This window comes from Cladosporium halotolerans, assembly GCF_011745625.1.
Source record: "Cladosporium halotolerans strain TM138-S3 chromosome Unknown Sca46, whole genome shotgun sequence".
NCBI classification, from domain to species: domain Eukaryota; kingdom Fungi; phylum Ascomycota; class Dothideomycetes; order Cladosporiales; family Cladosporiaceae; genus Cladosporium; species Cladosporium halotolerans.
This window is the reverse complement of record NW_027191497.1, coordinates 80,839-101,594: the sequence shown is the minus strand read 5'-3', so window position 1 is coordinate 101,594 and position 20,756 is coordinate 80,839. Positions and strand designations below refer to the sequence as shown.

Here is a 20,756-nt window from a genome sequence, read left to right as displayed (position 1 = left end):
AAGTTGCTGTGATTGGTCTGTCAGGATCGGCCAGCTAAGGAAGACGAAGCTTTGAGTGGATCTGGCCATGTGCGGAGTACATCATTGGTCCTACGCGTGCATGAACTGAATAAACAGTCGAAATCTGCTTCACCGTGAGGCAGACTGCATGTAGAAAGTCAGTTTACGAGACCGATCCGTATCTTGCTCACCTTTCGAGATAATGTACAGTGGAAACACTGCTTATGTAAGGTGTCGGCATTTAGCGTTTCGTCCGGTGACGTGGGAGATGCGGTCGCCTGAAAAGCGGACTGGACGGCCCATGTCGCCCGACGCACCTCTCGCCTTCCTGCGTATCTACCTGGTGCATATCTTACCTGCATCTTTTCTTCACCCCTCCCTCCCTCCCTAATCGTCCAGGCCGCCTTGGACACATCGATCGCCCACCCTACGTGTCCTCGCCCTCCTATAGCAGAAGTCGCGGCGATCCTCGTCGGTCTGTTGCGCGGCACTCGCTATCGAGCTTTCGCCATTCATTTGTCGACCTGGGCACGCCACAACACCTGATCGTATTCAGCCGTTACTCGCTCCCTGCGAACTTCGGGGAGCACGATCACCATCCCGACCGCTTCTATGGTACAACAAACAGTCCTATACGCTCCCATCACTCCCGAATACTTCGCCTCGTATCTCGCGTCCAGCCGCGAGACCCAGCAGCCACTATGCGGCAATGAGGAAGGATGGGGGCCTCTGAGCCCATACCGATGGGACTTCACGCCATGCTTCCTGGATATCTGGATCGCTAGTGTGTCGTTCTGGGGCGTGGTCGGAGGAATGGGAGCGCTGTGGTACCTGTACAAGAAATGTGTTCCGCAACCAGTGAAGAAGAATTGGCACTTCTATGCAAAGCTGGCCGTGATCGGCGCATTGGCCGTGACAACTGCAGCACAGGCGGGCTTGCAGATTCAAAGATTCCCGGGGGTCTGGTTCAAGGATATCAGGTTCTGGACAACGGTTTTCAACATCATCAGCTTGGGTGTCATCTTCTCGGTCCAATACGTAGAGCACTGGCGCTCGAGGAACCCCAATGGCGTGGTCTTGTTGTACTGGCTCTTCCTACTTGTGGCCTATGGCGTCAAGCTGCGGAGTTTCGTTGCGCAAGACATGTACAAGATCAACACGCCCTACTTCGCTGTCTTTACGGTCAACGTCGGTCTCGCAGCGCTGGAGCTTGTGCTTGAGTGGCTTGTGCCGAAGAAGGTGTCGGACTACGATGCACTGGGCGACGAAGACGAATGTCCGATAGAGTACGCGAATCTCTTCTCCGTCTTGACATTCTCTTGGATGACGCCCATGATGAAGTACGGATACAAGGAATTCCTGACCCAGGATGACTTGTGGAACCTGCGGAAGCGTGACACCACTCAGGCAACTGCTGGAGCTTTCGAGGAGTCTTGGTCGTACGAGCTTGAGAAAAAGAAACCAAGCCTGTGGATTGCTCTATTCCGCTCTTTCGGTGGCCCTTACTTCCGTGGAGCCGTGATCAAGACTGGATCAGATTGCCTTGCATTCGTCCAGCCCCAGCTTCTCCGCTACCTCATCGCTTTCGTGGACTCTTACAGACCCGGTCGCACGCCTCAACCGCCCGCTAAAGGTGCAGCAATTGCTATTGCAATGTTCGCCGTCAGCGTTGGCCAGACTGCTTTCTTGCACCAGTACTTCCAGAGGGCCTTCGAGACCGGCATGCGCATCAAGTCTGCACTTACAGCGACGATCTACGGCAAGAGCATGCGCCTCAGCAACGAAGGCCGCGCGAGCAAGAGCACAGGTGACATTGTTAACTACATGGCAGTCGACACGCAGCGTCTGCAAGATCTGGCTCAGTACGGTCAGCAACTTTGGAGTGCTCCGTTTCAGATTACGCTTTGCATGATCTCTTTGTATCAGCTCGTGGGCCTTTCCATGTTCGCCGGTGTTGGTGCAATGTTGGCTATGATCCCCATCAACGGCTTCATCGCGCGAATTTCGAAGACTCTCCAAAAGAAGCAGATGAAGAACAAGGACGCGCGTACTCGTCTCATGACTGAAATCCTCAACAACATGAAGTCGATCAAGCTATACGCATGGACCACTGCTTTCATGAACAAACTCAACGTCATCCGCAACGACCAGGAACTTCACACATTGCGCAAGATTGGTGCTGTCACCGCTGTTGCCAACTTCACATGGAGTACAACCCCGTTCTTCGTCAGTTGCAGTACTTTCGCCGTTTTCGTCGCGACGCAGGACAAGCCGCTCAGCACCGAGATCGTTTTCCCGGCTCTCACACTCTTCAACCTGCTCACTTTCCCGCTCGCGGTCCTCCCTATGGTCATTACTGCCATCATCGAAGCTTCTGTCGCTGTTGGTAGACTTCAGGATTACCTGACTGCTGACGAGCTGCAACCAGATGCTGTCATTCACAGCGATCCTGTTGAGACTGGGGAGGAGTCTGTTCGCATCCGCGATGCGACTTTCACATGGAACAGGGAAAGCGGAAACGATACACTGACTGACATCAACTTCACGGCACACAAGGGTGAGCTCTCTTGCATCGTTGGTCGCGTTGGCGCCGGCAAGAGTAGTTTCCTCGGCACTATGCTTGGCGACCTCTACAAGAGCAAAGGCGAGGTTGTCATGCGTGGCAAGTCAGCCGACGTTGCCCAAAGTCCTTGGGTGATGAACGCCAGCGTACGTGAAAACATTGTCTTTGGCTATCGGTGGGACCCGACGTTCTACGAGCGTACTGTCAAGGCTTGTGCGCTTAGAGAAGATTTTGCAAGCTTGCCAGATGGTGATCAGACTGAGGTTGGTGAGCGCGGTATCAGTTTGTCTGGTGGGCAGAAGGCTCGCTTGACGCTCGCGAGAGCTGTCTATGCGCGTGCGGACATTTACCTTCTTGACGACGTGCTGAGTGCAGTCGATCAACATGTCGGCCGCCACCTCATCGACAACGTCCTTGGCCCGAATGGTCTGCTCGCTGGTAAAACTCGCATTCTGGCTACCAACTCTATCCCTGTACTTCTTGAAGCACACTTCATTGTTCTTCTGCGCGACGGCAAAATCATTGAGCGCGGTACTTACGAGCAACTCATTGCCATGAAGGGTGAGATCGCACAGCTGATCAAGACGGCGAACAATGAAGACTCGCAAGACGACAGTCAGCTGTCGCAGTCAGACAGTCGTTCTGAAGCTGATACCATGTACGGTGCCGACGATCCTGATGGACCTGAAGAAGTCGAAGAGGCCCAGGAGGGTCTTACCCAGCTCGCCCCGATCAAAGCTTCTGGTCGCGGTCCACCCTTGAGGAAGACCAGCGATCTCACTCTGCGCAGAGCTAGCACTGCATCTTTCCGCGGACCTAGAGGCAAGATGACTGATGAGGAAGAGAACAAGGTAAGCTCTTGCACCAGCTGACCCATACAACGCCTGCACCTACTCTGCGACGGAACAGATTATGCTGACTTGCGTTCAGGGCGCCCTTAAATCCAAGCAATCGAAGGAGTTTTCCGAACAAGGAAAGGTCAAGTGGGATGTCTATTCCGAGTATGCGAGGACAAGCAACTTGGCGGCCGTTGCCGTTTATCTGGTCATGCTCGTAGGAGCACAATCCGCACAAATCGGTAAGTTGGCATGCACAAAGCGATGCTATGCAACAGCAATGCCAGCGCATCAGCGCCGGTGTTTGTACTTGCGGAATTGTTCGGGAGGGAATCATCATGTCGTGTTTCATGAGAAGAGGAGAAGTGCATCTTTTGAGTGCTTGAGCGCTGACTTGGGTATCTGCAGGCGGAAGCGTATGGCTCAAGAACTGGTCAGAGGTCAATGGCCGCACCGGCGGCAACCCCCACGTCGGCAAGTATATTGGCATCTACTTCGCTTTTGGTTTCGGTAACGCAGCGCTTGTCGTCCTGCAAACTCTCATCCTATGGATCTTCTGCTCCATCGAGGTACGTATGACCCCTCCACGGCGGCAGGTTTCCGACTTGCGTTCCGAGTTGCACTAGGCACTAGAGCTGCGGTGCACAGCTCCGGCGTACTTTGCATGAAGACCAGCCGACTGCTCGAGCCAGGGCCCCGACGGCTGTCACGAGCATCTTGGGTGGATCTTTGGCGGATCTGGCCGATCGAACATTGACAACTGACTCGTGCGCGCAGGCTTCACGAAAGCTACACGAGAGGATGGCTTACGCGATCTTCCGAAGCCCGATGAGCTTCTTTGAGACCACGCCGAGCGGCCGTATCTTGAACCGCTTCTCAAGGTACGTTTTAGAAGCCCGTTCCTGCGTCGGTTCGCACCGAGGTACGAGGGCGGCTGGCGCTTAGAAAGCGCCAAAATTGTCTCCCCGTCGAATAGGAAGCGTTTCAAGCAATCCTCTTTGTGGGGCTTTGTTTGAGAGTCGATCTCGCGTGCGCGGCAATAGGAAAGGAAACTAACAGGGTCTCTTAGTGATATTTATCGCATTGATGAAGTGCTAGCGTAAGTTGTGGTCCAGACATCAGCGCCACGCGTCGAAAGTGCTAACTCCTCGATCAGGCGAACTTTCAACATGTTATTTGTCAACGCCGCAAGAGGTAAGCTCACTTCGGTTGCAACGAGGCAGAGGAATCTTGAATTCCTCCCGTGCCGCGATGTGGATGCCCAAATTGGAGGATCGTGCTTTGGCGCTATTTTGCTCCACCTGAAATCCGGCCCATCCCCGACCGCCTACCGTTCGAACGTCCGCTAACGATCCGTGACTCGTAGCTCTCTTCACACTGGTCGTCATTTCTTATTCCACGCCGATTTTTGTCGCACTGATCATTCCATTGGGCGCTCTCTACCTGTGGATCCAACGCTACTATCTCCGGACTTCGCGGGAGCTCAAGCGGCTGGACAGCATTAGCCGAAGCCCCATCTACGCCCACTTCCAAGAATCACTAAGTGGTGGGTCGTCATTGTCACACACAAATGGGAACACTGTGCTAACACCTTTGCAGTATGCCTTCTGTGTTAGATCATTTGTTGCATATCGCTTGTTTGATACTAACGTTCATTGTCTGCAGGGCATCAGCACGATCCGAGCATACCATCAGCAGAAGCGCTTCTCGCTGGAGAACGAGTGGAGAGTTGACGCCAACCTCCGTGCTTACTTCCCCTCGATCAATGCGAACAGATGGCTGGCCGTGCGCCTGGAGTTCCTGGGCTCCGTCATCATCCTGGCGGCGGCGAGTCTCGCCATTATCTCGGTGTCGACTGGTAGTGGCTTGAGCGCCGGTGCGGTCGGTCTGGCGATGAGCTACGCTCTCCAGATTACTCAATCCCTCAACTGGATCGTCAGACAAACCGTCGAAGTCGAGACCAACATCGTATCCGTTGAGCGTGTGTTGGAATACGCCCGACTCCCCAGCGAAGCGCCTGAGATCATCTCCAAGCACAGGCCGCCGGTCTCATGGCCGCCGAAGGGTGCCGTCAGCTTCAATGGCTACAGCACCAGGTACCGCGAGGGCTTGGATCTGGTGTTGAAGAACATCAGCCTGGACATCAAGAGCCATGAGAAGATCGGAGTGGTCGGTCGAACGGGTGCAGGAAAGAGCTCGTTGACCCTCGCGCTCTTCCGCCTCATCGAACCTGCATCTGGCGACGTCACGATCGATGGACTCAGCACCAGTTCCATGGGTCTGTTGGATCTCCGACGTCGGCTCGCCATCATCCCACAAGATGCTGCGCTTTTCGAAGGAACCGTGCGGGACAACCTTGACCCCGGTCATGTACACGACGACACCGAGCTTTGGAGCGTGCTCGATCACGCCCGTCTGCGTGACCACGTAGCCTCGATGCCGGGTCAACTTGACGCACAGATTAACGAAGGAGGATCTAATCTGTCACAGGGGCAAAGACAGTTGGTCTCGCTCGCCCGTGCACTCCTGACGCCCAGTAACATCCTGGTTTTGGACGAGGCGACTGCAGCGGTCGACGTCGAGACCGACGCCATGCTGCAGACCACGTTGCGCAGTAATATGTTCAAGGATCGCACGATCATTACAAGTGAGTCTCCAGGTCTTGCATTAGTCACACAGAAATATGCTAACAGCGTCGATCAGTTGCTCACCGCATCAACACCATCCTTGACAGCGACCGGATCGTCGTGCTCGACAAGGGTGAAGTCAAGGAGTTCGACACACCGCAGGAGTTGGTCAAACAGAAGGGTCTCTTCTACGAGCTCGTGCGCGAGTCCGGCCTGCTGGGCTCTGTGGAAAACCAGTGAGGCTCGGTACCAGACTTCACCGCTGCTGCGCTAGCACGGCCGACCCGTGCTTCCTATAAATGTGAAAATAACAGATTGCTAGATTGGTTTTGCGTTCGATTAGATCAGTTCCCAATTACTCTACATTCCTTTCGCACGTGGCGTGTCTCGCAGCAACGGGCGATGCCCTCCTAGGAACGAGATACGACGACCGAAACCCGCCATCCCACGCAGACGCCCTACATTAGCTCACGTGTGTCAGCCGCTTCGCGCGCCCAAATGTCATGCCGCCCGTGGTACGTTTCACGAGGACACAGCTTTGAACGGCATGCATGAACGCTGCTATGCGCATCATCCACCCGCTCCCTTCCCCGGTGCCGCGACGCGCCCAGCGATGTCGCCGCCGGGAAGGGAAGGGAAGGGGGTTGCAAGGTGCCACGCCCCACCGCAGACAGATGTCAACCACAGTCGCCCCGGCCCGCCGTGCTGCGCGAAGAGGCGGCCGCGCATCATGCGCTCGTCGCCTACGCGGGCCACGCATGAACCCATGCCATGCCGCCCGCGCGCAAACGGGGAGACGAGCCGCTCGCTGCCCTGTTGATCGCCCGACGTGGACGGCCCGCGCCTTCTGCTTCCGACCTGGTCGCGCGGCGCGGGTGGGAATGAAATGGCGTTTTTTGGGCGCGTCATCCCCGGCCGATGCGATGAACCCTGATGTCCGGGGCCTGGCGAGCGCGACTACCGGGCAGGGGGTGCGAGACGGGCTCCTGGCGCAGCAGCCGGCAGCGGGGCCTGCACGCGCTGCATGCCTTGGTCGAAGAGCCCGTCCCCGGGTTCGCCCTTCCGCTGCAATGCAGTGCGACCAGGAGCCGGGCTGCGGCCATCGGAGGCGGGATCATGGGTTGAAGCTGGAGGGGTGTTGTTGTTGGCCGTCATGCGGCTTCCGAATTGTGCGTCTGCATGCTGCGGGCGTGAGGTTCTGGACAGTGCGCAGCGTAGCGCTCGCTGCTCCGACTCCGCTGCCGGCGTGTGAGCGCTGTACCGTACAGTAGTGAAGCTGCTCCCACGGCGCCCTGCTTCGGCGTGGTGGTGGGTGGCTGCTCGATGGTCGAAGTGGGTTGCACGGGTTTAGTGCCGTTTTGGGCAGGAGGATGGTCAACCGCTGGCTGGCTGGCTGGCATGGCATGCGTTGGCTTCGTCGTTCGGGCGGCGCGCCGTTGAGTTCGACGCCCGATCTGCTGCTCTTCCGCGTTTTGGCCCTTTGGCGGTCATCATTGACCCCGCTGCGGGGCATGTGCCTGACGCTCTTCTGCAGTGGAGGGGCGAGGGAGATGCCATGCCACGACGGCCGCTACCGACCGGTGAAGAAAGGCGAGTATCAACGTCGCGAGCTGATGGCGCGTTTTTGTTTCAGAAACGCCTGCTTCGATTCGCGGCGATGTCACCTGTCTCGGTGGGCGGAGGGCAGACGATACGAAAACGCATACTACTGTGCCCGGCTCAACGAAAGCCCTCCGCTGCAATTGTCCGACAGTAGTGAGTCGCAGTGCTACAGGCTGCACGGCTGACGGAATCGGCCTTGCAGCGCGTCCGGCGCCGGGAGGCCCTCCCCAGACTGCGATCCAGGGATTGGGGAAACGCCTATGCATATTTCGCAATGCGCATGGCGCGGTCGGTAGTGCGGGCGTGCAGGCGTAGCGGGTGGGAGTGGGATGCCGGATATGCGTGGTCGGTGGGATGTGTGGTGTGGCAGCCACAATATCGCTACCTTCGAGCCTCCCGCCCAAGCGTCGGGGAGCGGTCTTATGGCTTTTTTCCGACACGCGGATTGATTACATACGACCCCGAAGGGCGGGAGAGGGCTGAGAGGAGACCTTGAGTCAGCGCTGCCACCACGCCTGCGTAGCGACACCTCGCGAGTCTCCTAGGTAGCGAAGCCATCGCTTGCGAAGGTCGCTGCCAAGCGCCGCCGTTACAGTATTCCGGAACGGAGGGCGCCGCCGCACACGGTCCCGCCGATAGAGCGTGGGCGAAATCGTGTGCGTGCAGGTCGACTATCGCGTGTCTGCGATCGTGACGAGGTGCCGTCCGGGCTGCCTGCCATCCAGGTCCTGCGGTATAGTCGAAACCGTCACTGGCCGAGGATTGCCCGCTGCGAGGCTGCAGGGGCCACGGAGGCGCTGGGTCTTTTCACCTCTGCAGCCAACCGCTGAATTTCTCGCATCCTCATGCCGGGGCTGGCGAACATGGGGATTCTCTCGCGCATGGTGTCGGTGGGGGAGCCGGTCCGCGGAGCACGCCCATCTCCCCCCGGCGCTCGCCCGCCCACGACCCTGCACGCGTATGCAAATCGCACGTACACCATCGGGCCGCTAGTCACGATCAGGCCTGTGGCACACCCCCAGGCCCCTCTGCACCACCCCACCGGCCAGAGCTGCCCTTCGCCGCCGGCCAGTGGGCTCGCACGGCACCGTCTATCTGACGCCACTGCCACTCGCGTAGCTGGTGGACCGCCAGACTGCCGGACACCAAGCGTCCCATCGCCAACGGCGTGCGTCTGTCAGTCTCAGGCCCGGCGTGTCCATCAAGCCTTCGCGCCGCCTCCAGGGCTCGCGGCCGGCCAGCGCAGCAGGCCCTAGTCGTCGGGACTATGCAAGTGGGTGTGCACCGTACGACGGCCCTGCTTGCTCGCCAGGTAACGAGAGAGACCCTGCGGGCTGCATCGACTGCTGGCCGGCCCAACTCCCAGGCACCGGAGGGAAGACATGGGAAGTCGACGAGATGCCCCTCCCAATCTGCTGCCGCGATTTCCCAGGTATCCGGGCACCATCGACGGCTTCGATTGCTCACCTGCAAACGCTACAGCGCCTAGCCCGGCACACCAGTCGGACTGGACCGCACGATCTCATTTATGGTCTGGACTTCCCTCCAAATCTCCACAGTCCGCTGCATTCTGTCTTCTTGTCACCCACACCTGTGAGCCCTTTCTGTGCTCACCCTTATACTGAGTTCGTTGGTGTTATCGTTTGCGCATCCTCGGCGGTGTCTCATAGCGTCGGAGGGTTACTAACACTCGACGCTACCCACTGTCCAAGCCAATCGTTGCTCACTCCCCGACTCGCACTCACTCCCCACCGCCTTGTGGCTCGCTTTGATCACGCCGCCTGTCTTCTGAGGCAGCCCCTACTGATGATCGGAACGCGCCTGACTTGATCCTCCCCACCACTCTACAGTCTACACAGTCTGAATCTGTATTGACTGCCTCTATCCAACTCTGGTCGCCGCTTGGGCTGCGACGACCGTGGCGACCCAATCACCAAAGTTACACGGACCCAGATCCCGTACGTGACCACTCTTCTGCCAATCTTCATGCGATCTAACTTTGCGTTTCACTAGACGCACAGTGAGATTGGCTTGCTGCCAAACAAGGTTCGTCGCCGAGCACCCCGGGCCGTTACGAGGATTATGGCGAGAGGCTTCTCCACACATCGTCGTATGGACTCAAAACAGATCGTTCCTGCACACTCTGTGCCAGGATGCGATCTCCAAGATGCACAATCCATGATGGATGACAACACCAACGTGAGCCACCGTTCTACCAAATAGCGTATGACTGTTTTGCTAATGTTTCCGCGATACAGACACTTGATGCCAGCATTAACCAGGCCCTCCAGCGCCGAGGCGGGAAGCCTGTCAAAGCCTTCGTCTTGATGGCCTTGCACGACGATGGTGATGTCTCTACTCACACGACGAGCGATATGCTGCAGTGCACAAATCGTGTCTTCACAAGCGATGCGGAAGTGCACCTTCGCCTTGCGCATGGAACGTCGATGATCGGATCCAACAATGCCCCTAATACGAGCGGTAGGTTTGCTGTGTGAAAGAGAAACCTCATTCGACCGTGAACTCGCTGACAATGAACACTCGAAGACCTCTTGACTGCGTCGACCTACGGACGCCAATCCACGCAAAACGACCATGCTCGCAATGAGTTCTGCGGTCTTCCACGAACACGCGATCACTCAGCAAGCGTCTCGGTCACTACCAGTGACGCGTCCAGTGGCCCCTGCGAGCCCAAGGACTCCCAACCATCTCGTAGGGCAACAATTACGGACAACGCATCCGGAGGAAACCCCGTCGCCGGGTACTCGCGACGCATGCAAAGTATTCGCGTCGACGAAGCAGCGAAGATCGATGAGCAGATCGCGAATTGGTTTCGAGCGCTGCAACAACTTCCGATCAAACGAATTGCAAAGGCTTGGATCAAGGGCATCTGTCCGAAAAAGCAGGCTAACTTCCCATACCACAAGAAGAAGCGCGAACGCGAAGGCCAAGACTACATTCCCGGCGACATCCCTGGGTGGTGGCCGCCTACTACTGAGTGTCGTTTCGTAGAGCCAGATCACATCAAACGAGACGGTGAGTTCCTCTTTTCACGCTTGGACCTTGCTTGGATTCAACATGCTGATGGTAGGCAGAGCGAATCAACCTCGTTGTCCACATTCTCCTCCTGAGACCTGCTCCTGCTCTACTCAAGTCTTGGAACAACGACTCCGTGAAACCTCATCAGACTCACGTCACGAGAGGCTGGACCGACTTCCTCATGGAGCTCGCACCACCTTCTATGTTCGACGAGATGCGGGAACCAGACGACAGGACATCTAAACGGCAGAAGCTGTTGTCCCAGATTTACGAGCTCGCTAGGCTGCAGGAACGCTATGAGAGGGGAGAAGTTGGTGCGTATATTCGAATGCGAGTAAACGAGAACATTCATTGACACAATCCAGACGCCAGCGACCGATTCTTCTTCGAAGGCGACGATGATGATAGACTTTGCCAGCGGAAGAGATATCGCCAGAGCTGCGAATATTCCAACGATGAGTCTGGCTCTGAATCTTTGTCCAGCTCTACGCCACTCGCCAAACGAGTGAAAAGATCGTCTGAGACTACCACGCCTGCTATGTCCCCAGGAGGTGCCAACCATGGTGAAGTCGAGCCCGATCACGTCATGCAAGATTGCGTCTCACGATACAGTGCAGAGCCGCAATCAAGCATGACGGGGACTTGTTCGCGCAGCATGTCAGTCATGTCTCACCAAACAGGGTGGGAGCAGTATCACAGTGATGCTGATTCAAAGACCTCATCCATCATTCGCTACCTACAAGATCAGAGCCAGAACGCTCAGAGAGGGCAGAGAGTGTCGTCGCAGCCTTTTACTATGCATTCGCCATGGATGGAACAGTCTTCACCTGCTTCCTTCTGCGCATCTGTAACATCTGCAGCCCCTTCAGTCGTGGATGGATTCACCTCGGAGCCTCCCACCTCGGACTTTCCAGGTCGCCAGGATTTCAAGTTCCCTGCTACAACACTTGACCAGAACCAGATTTCGATCGACCCATCATGCCCGAGATACATCGTCACCCAGTTTTCTCAACCTCAGATGGATAATGTGTCCGGCAATGTGATATACGCTCCAGTGAACCCGGCGAACTCGCCTTTTTCAAACATTCATACTAATCAGCAACCCGCTTACAATCAGTCCGTTATGGCCAGTCCGGTCAGTAACCCTCAGACACAATTCTTTGCGCCTCTGGAAGCTTCCAACGGGACATCGTGCCCGCAACACACGGCAGAAGCCTGTCCGACATTCCGCACTGCTGGCCCTTCGCAACACGCCGGTTTCGTTGCAGATATGGACAGCTATTTCACCACCGAACCAGAGCAAGCACCAGTGTCCTTCCCCTACCCGGAGTTCCGGCCCGGGACCGACTTCCAAGCTCCCGCTCGGATTGAGCGCGGCTTTACCGGCCACGGCTCGGGCGTTGGCGGCGGTGCATTCACTTGAATCTCATCCACCGTGCAGAACCACTCACGTGGCACCGAAATCAATACGCGCGCACGGCGCAACCATATCTCTTTTGGCTATCTCATCGGCATTTTCTTCGAGTGAGGCGTCTTTGATCTCATTTTCTCATATGCGTTCTCTTGTCTCGCAATGGAGCGGCACAGCGTTGTTTTCCATTCTCGGGAATATTGCGCTTTTCCCCTTCTTTTTTGAGCTACTTCACGCCGATGGTTTCGAAAATATCTGCGCCCTTCGGCGTAGGATGAGCGGCATGACTTACGACTACAAGGTATCTGAGGATATCTCACATTTCGGCTTTGTTGGGTTCTCTCATGACGGCGACGATATGATTTTAAATTTACAGGGCGTGCATAGGTACCTTCGGCGTTGTAAAACAGTACGATCATGTTCAGAGCAAGTAATTCCAATTCTTCTCACGGTCTCATGTCGGCGCGCTGATCTGTTCGATGCGGTCCCGGTGAGGATGGAAGAACATCATTCCTTTAAAAAGCTGAGTGGTTGGGCATCTTCGCTTATAGGGCTGCAAAGTCACCCATTGCAAATCAGTGTTAGGGCTCTGGTCGTGAATCCTGGGCACACTTGCAGGATGTAAGTTCTAGGGCAAAGGCTGCTCATGTGAATGTGCGAGCCTTCTTTCCCCGGCTAAAGTTTCTCCAAAGCGATCTGCGGACACCACAAAGGTCACTTATTGACGATCAGCGCTGACGAGAGATTCCGCGTTCGCCTGGGACCCTAAAATGAGACACGGCATAGCAAGCCACGAAGGAGTGAAGTCGACCTGAAGGTTTGGTGGCTGGAAGTTAGAACGTCAGGCTGACGCCTGACTCGCGCTCGCGCTCGGACCGGCCAACCGACACCGCATGCGTCGCGGGCTTGAGCTGCGTTCACAAAGAAACGAGCGTCGCGTGCTTCCGAATCGGGCTTCACTCTCGCTAGGCGTCGACGATTCACTGGTAACACCCCACGCATGACGGAATCCATCATCAGCAGCCGAGGCGACGACCATGCTGCCTACCTGGGGATCAGCAGGCCGTGGCCGCGGCCGCGGTAGAGGCTCGAACACGACACCGGGAGCTTTCAACGCGCGTGGCCGAGGCTCCAGCACCGCCATGCCTCGAGGCCCATTCAATCCAAGCGCGACATTTGGCACGTCAGCACGAGGGAACGCGCGCGGCGCTAGTCGAGGAGGCTTCAGCACACCGCGCGCAAACAGCTTCGCCAAACCCTCCGGCCGTGGCGCGCGCGGCGCATCTTCCATCACGACGCAATCGCATGGCAGCTGGCAGCAGCGCTTCGACAAGGTACGTCCGGCCCTCGACTTGTAGCAACTGACGGAGTGCAGTATAGTGACTTCGTCCCCTTTTCTCCCTTCTAGCTCGAGACCCACCGGAAACGCGAGCGCGCCGATGCCATTGCCAAAGGAATCATCGCCGACCCGGACAAGCCGCGGGCCCTGTCGCAGGCCCTCACGCCCACGGCAACATGCACCGACATGTGCCCGGAGTTCGAGCGCATGCAGCGAGGGACGCAGAACGATGTTTGGCTGGAAGAGAAGGTGCGTGCACAATGGAATACCTGAGGCGAGGGCTGCTTTCTGACAACCGCGTAGGATATGAGCCAGCCGGGTGTCAGCGCGAAGGATGCACCACCGGATGAGGCGAAGATGGTCAAGAAGTTCAGGCGCGCCGCTGCTGGAATTGAGGAGCAGCTACCTTCCGACCTTCGTACACCGCAGACTTTGAGCCAGACATGCGACTACCTATTTAATGAGGTGGTTGCGGAGGCTTCAGAATTGGGGAGGGTGCATCACTTTGTGTGGGATAGGACCAGGGCCATCCGAAACGACTTCACGATCTTGCAAGTCTCAAGCCCGGAAGATCTGAGCTGCGCCGTGAACTGCCTGGAGCGCATCGCCAGATTTCATATTGTTTCGCTGCACCAAATGGCAGGCGTCAAGGAGGGAGAATATCAATACGACTGGCAGCAGGATCGCGAGCAGCTGGACCGAACGCTAGTTTCCCTCATGCAGTACTACGATGACAGCCGAGGGAAACTGCCCTTGCCAAATGAGCCTGAGTTCCGCGCGTACCTGATTGTCTTCCAACTGCAAGACCCGGACCTGGAAGACCGCGTTCAGAGCTGGCCGCAGGAATTAGTACAGCATCCCAGGATCCGCAAAGCGCTGAGGTTATACGCGGCTGCAGGCAACACATCTCACCTGCAGGGTCCTCTACGTCCGCCAGTATCGCTCCCTATCGCGCAGCAGAACTGGCAACGATTCTGGAATCTCGTCGCGTCAAGCCGAACATCGTACCTGACTGCTTGCGTTGCGGAGATCAATTTCAATATGATTCGACGAACGGCACTCCAGGCTTTGACCAAATCGCTGAACCAGAGGGCTACCGCCGACTTCACCACGGAGGAGCTGTGCGAGATCCTCGCATTCAACGACGAATTCCAGACCGAGGAATATCTGCTCAAGTACGATGTCTCATTCGACAACCGAGACGGTGAGCGCTTTGCCGACATCTCTGCGCTCAAAACCCGGCACACATTGCCAGAGTCGGTACCTGGAATGCCGAAGCAGTACAAGAGCGACATGGTGGAAGTGAAGAGATTTGGAAGGTCTTTGCCGGCTGTCATCAGTGGCATGCCATTCAGGGAGGCGCAAGCTAATGGTATGGTCAACGAGGAGGAGTTGGTGGCACATGATGAGGCTATGGACGACGGAATGGGCGAGCCGCAGGGCAGTGGTTTTGGTAGCGGTGATGCGGAGCCCGTTAACGACGGCGAGTCGCTTTTCATGCCTGACACTGCAAACACTAAGCCGCAAGGAAGTATCGATTTCGATACGCCGCCAACGTCGATGTTCGGTCAGGCCAAAGAGCAGCCACAAGCTAGCGCATTCTCGTTCGGGAAGCCTTCGAATGGGTCATTTGGAAGTGCTTCAGGAGCAACAAGTACCTTCGGCCAGGTATCGAGTGAATCGGCGGCTACGGAGAAGCCCAAGTCGTTCAACTTCTTGGGTTCCGGGGCTAGCAACACAAACAATGCTTCAGCTTTCGGTCCGGCTCCGACCCCAAGCTCCAACGGCTTCGGCTTTGGCAAACCTACAAGCACCACTCCCGCGCAGTCTCCCTTCGCAGGCGCCAGCTTCGGAGATGCCGCGAAGAAGGAGAGCTCAGCTCCAGGATCTGGAGGCTTCAACTTCGGCAACGCCAGCAACTCTGCCTCTTCTGCGTCAGCACCCTTATTCGCCCCTCCTACAAAGCCCAACCCGTTCATTGAAGAGGCTGACGAGCCCTCGCCGAAGAGCTCACCTCAAGACGGGATATTTGCCCCTGCCACTGCTCCTTCGAACGACAAGCCAGAACCTCCGAAGTTCTCATTTGCATCACCAGCGACCACTTCTCCTTTCACGGCATCAAGCGATAAACCAGCATCTCCCAATTTTTCTTTTGCACCAGCGCCCACGGCCGCCCCCGCGGCCTCGTCTGACGACAAACCAGCACCTAAATTTTCTTTTGCATCATCGGCGGCACCCGCAGCTTCAGATGAGAAGCCCGCGCCGCCTTCGTTCTCATTCACATCACAAGCCGGTAAAGACACGGAGGCAAAGCAGGCATCAGGTGCGTCATTCGGCTCCTTTGGGAAGCCTGCGGAAGGTGCAACGCAGTCAAGCGCACCGCCAAGCTTTGCACGTGAGACGCCAAAGACGACTTCAGTCCTACCTTCGAACACCGACCATGCGCCACCGCCCAAGCCTGGTAATACACCATCTTTCAGCTTCACACCCAACAAAGAATCCACCGCCTCAGCTCGAAGAGGCTCCGGCTCGGACAACTTCAATCGGCCGGCGCACCCGAGCCCACTCGCACAGTCGTTTACGGCTGGAAGTGAGGCGACTGACGTTGGGAAGACAACGTCGCAGACAGCCTCAATAGCTTCTGCGGCTCCTGCAGCGCCATCCAATAAGAACAATTTCACTCAGACCGCGCATGCGAAGCAATCTATCGCGCCCAAGAAAACCGCTCCCGAGCCAGACTTTGCGACCATCATCAAAGAACTCGCGCGCGACGTCACCCTCTTCCCACAAACGGGATTGCTTGATCAGTACGTCGAACACTTCGTTGGGCAAGTAATCACCGACGTTCAGGAGAGTCTTTATCTTGAGCGCATAAACGCTCAAGCAGACGAATACCGACTTGGCGTATTGTCACATCGGTACGGGAAATATTGGCGAGAGCTGTGTCGTCACAAACGACTCATTCGTCAAGGGAAAGAGAGAAGAAGAAGAACGCAGCGAAGGCTGTTGGAGAGCAGAAGCCAAGCTTCGGAGACTGCAAGTATGACGGGATCAGGGTCTGTTTTGGGTAGGAGCTACGCAGGGAGTGCTCTGGGATCTCGAATGAGCAGACAAGAAGAGGTGGACCAGATGTTTCAAACATCGACCAGTAACGGCCGATGGTCAAGACTGGCAAGACAGGAAGAACAGGCAAGAGGAGGAAGCAAGCGTCCCACGTCCTCACAAAGCGTCGAGAGCATGGTTGGCTCTCGCGAAACTGGACATAAGCGACTAAAAAGCGCCAGCCACGTGGACGATGATGGACGTATCACCAAACCAACGCCCACAAGCCATCCTTCCACCAGCGCACTTAAACGATCGTCTTTCAGGGAGACGTTGCCTGACAGCGCACCCATGGTGTCGACCACGAAGTCGAATTATTTCCGGCTCAAAGCGCTCGGCAGAGCCCACGTTTACGACCTGGCACCAACGTATCCCCGCAAGCGCCAGCATACAGACGACACGCAGTCTCCTGGACCAGCGGCGCAACGCAGATCAAGTGAAGGTCCCTCATCGCAGCAGGGCTCACCACCGGGGACCTCAACTGTTCCTCGCTCACGCCAGGCGTCTGTCTCGAGTGTGAAGTCAAGAAAAACGACAGACGACGACGATGCTATCCTCGCACGCGCGAGAGCTGCTAGGGAGGCCTTGAGAGACGGTGGATCAGTCTTTCAGCCCGAGACGGAGAGGCCAGACCCGTTTCGTCTCAGCACCGGATCTCAAGCTGTGTACGAATCGCCATCGCTGGAACGCGCACGCCAGGACGCGAGGTGGCGGGCTTCACAAGCCGGTACCGACTTCGGCTCATCTCGTCGTTCTGATGTGCCAGCTTACCGTTTGCGTGAGAGCAAGTTTGTTCCTCGCGAGCAATACGGGAAGGCGATCGAGCGCGCCAAAGAGTTTCGCGCGTCTCGCTCGGGTGAATCCAGCAGGCCTGAGTCTCGACTGGACATGCAGACGCCATCACAGCCAATACACACTGCCAGTGCGCAAACTGCGTTCAAGGATCCGTCGCCTTTCCGAGTTCCTGATCAGCCGGCTAGCGCTTATACGGGACAACAGCAACACTGGCCAACGGCGGCACCTTCGCAGCTCTCATCCGGAATTACACCATTTGATAGCACTCCTCTGGACGCTACCGCTTTCCAGTCAACATCATTCAGCACACCTACCTTTGGACTCGACCAAGCTCAAACGTCAGCGTTCGGTAACCACACCCTCAATTCGACCGAGCATTCTGGGCCTCACGACTTTTCGATCCAGTCTTCGCAGACGTTCCAGGGCACGCAGAACTTCTCACAAGCTGCGAGTTCTTACCAGTCCGGCTTTGCACAACATCTGCTGCCTGAACAGGATGGTGCTGTTCAACCTACCGCCAACGCCGAGCCGACCAACGTCGACGACAGCGACGACGAGCTCCAGATCACTAACGTCACCACCCCTTACATGAACGGCACCAGCGCTGGCCACACCAGTACGGGCGAACAATCGGTCCAGCTGAGTGAGGATGAAGAAGAGTTTGACGAGGAGGACAACGACATGGGCCAGTCTTTCGGGCAGGCGAACCCCTACGCCGCGCTGGCGAACGGTTTCGACGAGGAAGAGGAAGACGGGCAGTCCGATGACGATGCCGGCCACGTCGGCTCCTACCCGGGCGCTGTGCCGTCGGGAGAATACAGCGACGAGGAGGGGGATATCGAGGACGAAGATGAAGAGGAGTTTGACGATGAGGACGAGGATGAGTTCGATGAAGATGAGGAGGATGAGGAGGATGATGGCGGCCAATACCTCGATCCGCGTATGTTGGCCGGTCAGCAGCAGCAACAGAAGCCGGCTGCTGATTCGGCATTCGCTGCACAGGACGAGGTCATTGAGTTGAGCGACTGAGTGGTCAGATGCGTGATGTTGTTCTTCGTCTGATGGCAACTGGCTGCGGAAGATGTTCTGTATGACTAGCGATAGCTCAACTAGCGGGAAAGGCAGACTTAACGCTGCTGTGTACTTGTCCGAGATCAATGAAGTGAACACTACGGACAAAGCAACGATCAAGTCTCTTTTAGGAGTTCCGTGCCTTGACGAGCATCGCACCGCCTGGTGGAGACCATGGGCAAAACACATCAATCGTTTGGCGCTTCGCGCAATCTGTAGCCCAAAACCGCCGAGCAGTAAAATCGCATCTCTTGACGACCCACATCATAAAGGCCGATGCTCAATGCTCACTCACAGTTGCGATCATGTGTAACACCAGATACTGCCGTTAAAGTCATCGCCAAGCATGCGCGGTAAGGCATGGCAGATCTCCGGTACCGCAGCAAGAAACGCGCGCGGCATTCCCAGCAGGCTTGGTGGGCGAGGTGGGCTGCCCCGCCAATGGGTGGACGCCGCGGGGCAAATCTGTGCGTCGTGAGTCGTCCGCCCCGGCGCTGCGCTGGTACAAAAAGTTCAACGCCTTGTCCCATCTCTTGTTTCCTAACAAAATGGCGACTCACGCAGTAATCAGACACACGCAGCAGCGACACCAAGACCAACATGGCGACCATTGTCCTCGGAGCGCAGTGGGGTGACGAAGGAAAGGGAAAGATCGTCGACGTTCTTTCCGAGGGCGTGCAGCTCTGCTGCAGAGCCCAGGGCGGCCACAATGCGGGCCACACCATTGTGAAGAACGGCACGACTTTCGATGTCCACATTTTGCGTGAGTGCATGCGCGAAGGCTTGTTCTCGTTGGGATTTGGCTGATTGTTCGTCACAGCTTCTGGCGTCCTCACTGAGGGATGCGTCAGTCTCATCGGCTCTGGTTGCGTCGTGCACGTGCCCAACCTCTTCAAGGAGATGGAGACTCTGGAGAAGCACGGCATCGTGACTAAGGACCGCGTGCTTGTCAGCGACCGCTGCCACGTCGACTTGGACTTGCACGGCAAGGTGGACGGTCTTGAGGAGGTGGAGCTGGGCAACGCGAACATCGGCACAACCGGCAAGGGCATTGGCCCGACCTACTCCACCAAGACTGCCCGCAGCGGTATCCGTATCTCGGACGTCTTCGACAAGGCGCGCTTCGATGCCAAGCTGCGCCAGCTGGCCCAGGGCTACAAGAAGCGCTACGGCGACCTCCTGGAGTACGACCCTGAGGAGGAGATCGCGCGCTTCGATACCTACCGCGAGCGCCTGCAGCCGTACGTTGTTGACCAGGTTCCCCTGATCGAGAGCGCTGTCAAGGGCGATGTGCGCATGCTTGTCGAGGGCGCCAACGCTCTCATGCTCGACATCGACAACGGCACCTACCCCTTCGTCACCTCCTCCAACACCGGTCTCGGCGGCATCTTCACCGGCCTGCACCTCAACCCGCGCAAGGTCAAGGAGACTATCGGCGTCGTCAAGGCTTACACCACTCGCGTCGGCTCTGGCCCCTTCCCCAGCGAGCAGCTCAACGCGCTCGGCGACAAGATGCAGCAGGTCGGCCGCGAGTTCGGCGTCACGACCGGCCGTAAGCGCCGCTGCGGCTGGCTCGACCTGGTGCTCGTCAAGTACTCCAACTCGATCAACTGGTACGACTCGATCAACCTGACCAAGCTGGACGTGCTCGACGACTTCGACGAGATCCAGGTCGCCACGTCGTACGAGTACAACGGCAAGGAGATGACTTCCTTCCCCGCCGATCTCAGCGTCCTCGACAACATGACCGTCAAGTACACCACCCTGCCCGGCTGGAAGAGCAACACCATGGGCCTCACCAAGTGGGAGCAGCTGCCGGAGAACGCGCGCAAGTACGTCGAGTACATTGAGAAGTTCGCGGATGTCTACATCAAGTACATCGGTACTGGTCCTGGTCAGGAGAGCATGATTGTGAGGTAGAGTCGGAGAGAGGCTTTGAGAAAGGACGATGCGGAGAAACGAATTAGAAACGCAGATAGACAGATACTGGGAAAGGTACAGGCTTCAGTAGCTTACGAAGAAATTGAGTGAAAATGAAATTGAATACGAAGATTTTCCAGGAACGTTGCACATGCCTGCCTTGATGCACATACTGAGGTAGTCGACCCCTGCTCACACCTATCCCATTGCCCCGGGACATGTACATCGCTGCAGATCAGGCGGCAGCGGTGTGAAACACCCAGTGCCCAAAACGACCACCGCCCATCAAGGTTTCTGGAAGGATTCAGAAAATGTGAATCACACCAGGCACAGCGGGGCAGGCAGGGCATGGGCAAAGTACGCATTCCACTCCCCAGGCAGAACCGCCGTGTAACCGAACTGTCAGTAGCCGGTTTGGTGCGAGGTACCATGCGGTGTCCGCAAGCAGCCC

At 56.9% G+C, this 20,756-nt stretch overlaps 4 protein-coding genes across 4 annotated transcripts; all 4 read left to right on the top strand.

Moving 5' to 3' along the window:
- Positions 1-408: 408 nt before the first annotated feature.
- On the top strand, positions 409-6,402 carry WHR41_08771 (uncharacterized protein). Its single transcript, XM_069377375.1, has 9 exons — positions 409-3,414; positions 3,494-3,641; positions 3,808-3,968; positions 4,177-4,280; positions 4,469-4,498; positions 4,556-4,593; positions 4,766-4,952; positions 5,073-6,046; positions 6,103-6,402. Exons 1-9 carry the CDS (start codon positions 613-615, stop codon positions 6,264-6,266), a joined length of 4,608 nt encoding a protein of 1,535 aa, XP_069225762.1. The 5' UTR covers positions 409-612; the 3' UTR covers positions 6,267-6,402.
- A 3,034-nt stretch (positions 6,403-9,436) lies between these two features.
- Positions 9,437-12,090, top strand: WHR41_08770 (uncharacterized protein; the record flags this gene model as incomplete). Its single annotated transcript, XM_069377374.1, has 6 exons — positions 9,437-9,586; positions 9,642-9,827; positions 9,887-10,109; positions 10,176-10,664; positions 10,724-10,981; positions 11,033-12,090. Exons 2-6 carry the CDS (start codon positions 9,711-9,713, stop codon positions 12,088-12,090), a joined length of 2,145 nt encoding a protein of 714 aa, XP_069225761.1. The 5' UTR covers positions 9,437-9,586; positions 9,642-9,710.
- A 1,130-nt stretch (positions 12,091-13,220) lies between these two features.
- Positions 13,221-15,546, top strand: WHR41_08769 (uncharacterized protein; the record flags this gene model as incomplete). Its single annotated transcript, XM_069377373.1, has 5 exons — positions 13,221-13,261; positions 13,325-13,412; positions 13,487-13,666; positions 13,721-15,351; positions 15,483-15,546. The coding sequence occupies 5 exons, from the start codon at positions 13,221-13,223 to the stop codon at positions 15,544-15,546; spliced, it is 2,004 nt and encodes a 667-aa protein (XP_069225747.1).
- Positions 15,547-18,899: 3,353 nt separating this feature from the next.
- On the top strand, positions 18,900-20,437 carry WHR41_08768 (uncharacterized protein). Its single transcript, XM_069377372.1, has 2 exons — positions 18,900-19,148; positions 19,206-20,437. The coding sequence occupies exons 1-2, from the start codon at positions 18,986-18,988 to the stop codon at positions 20,303-20,305; spliced, it is 1,263 nt and encodes a 420-aa protein (XP_069225748.1). The 5' UTR covers positions 18,900-18,985; the 3' UTR covers positions 20,306-20,437.
- The last annotated feature ends 319 nt before the right edge of the window (positions 20,438-20,756 follow it).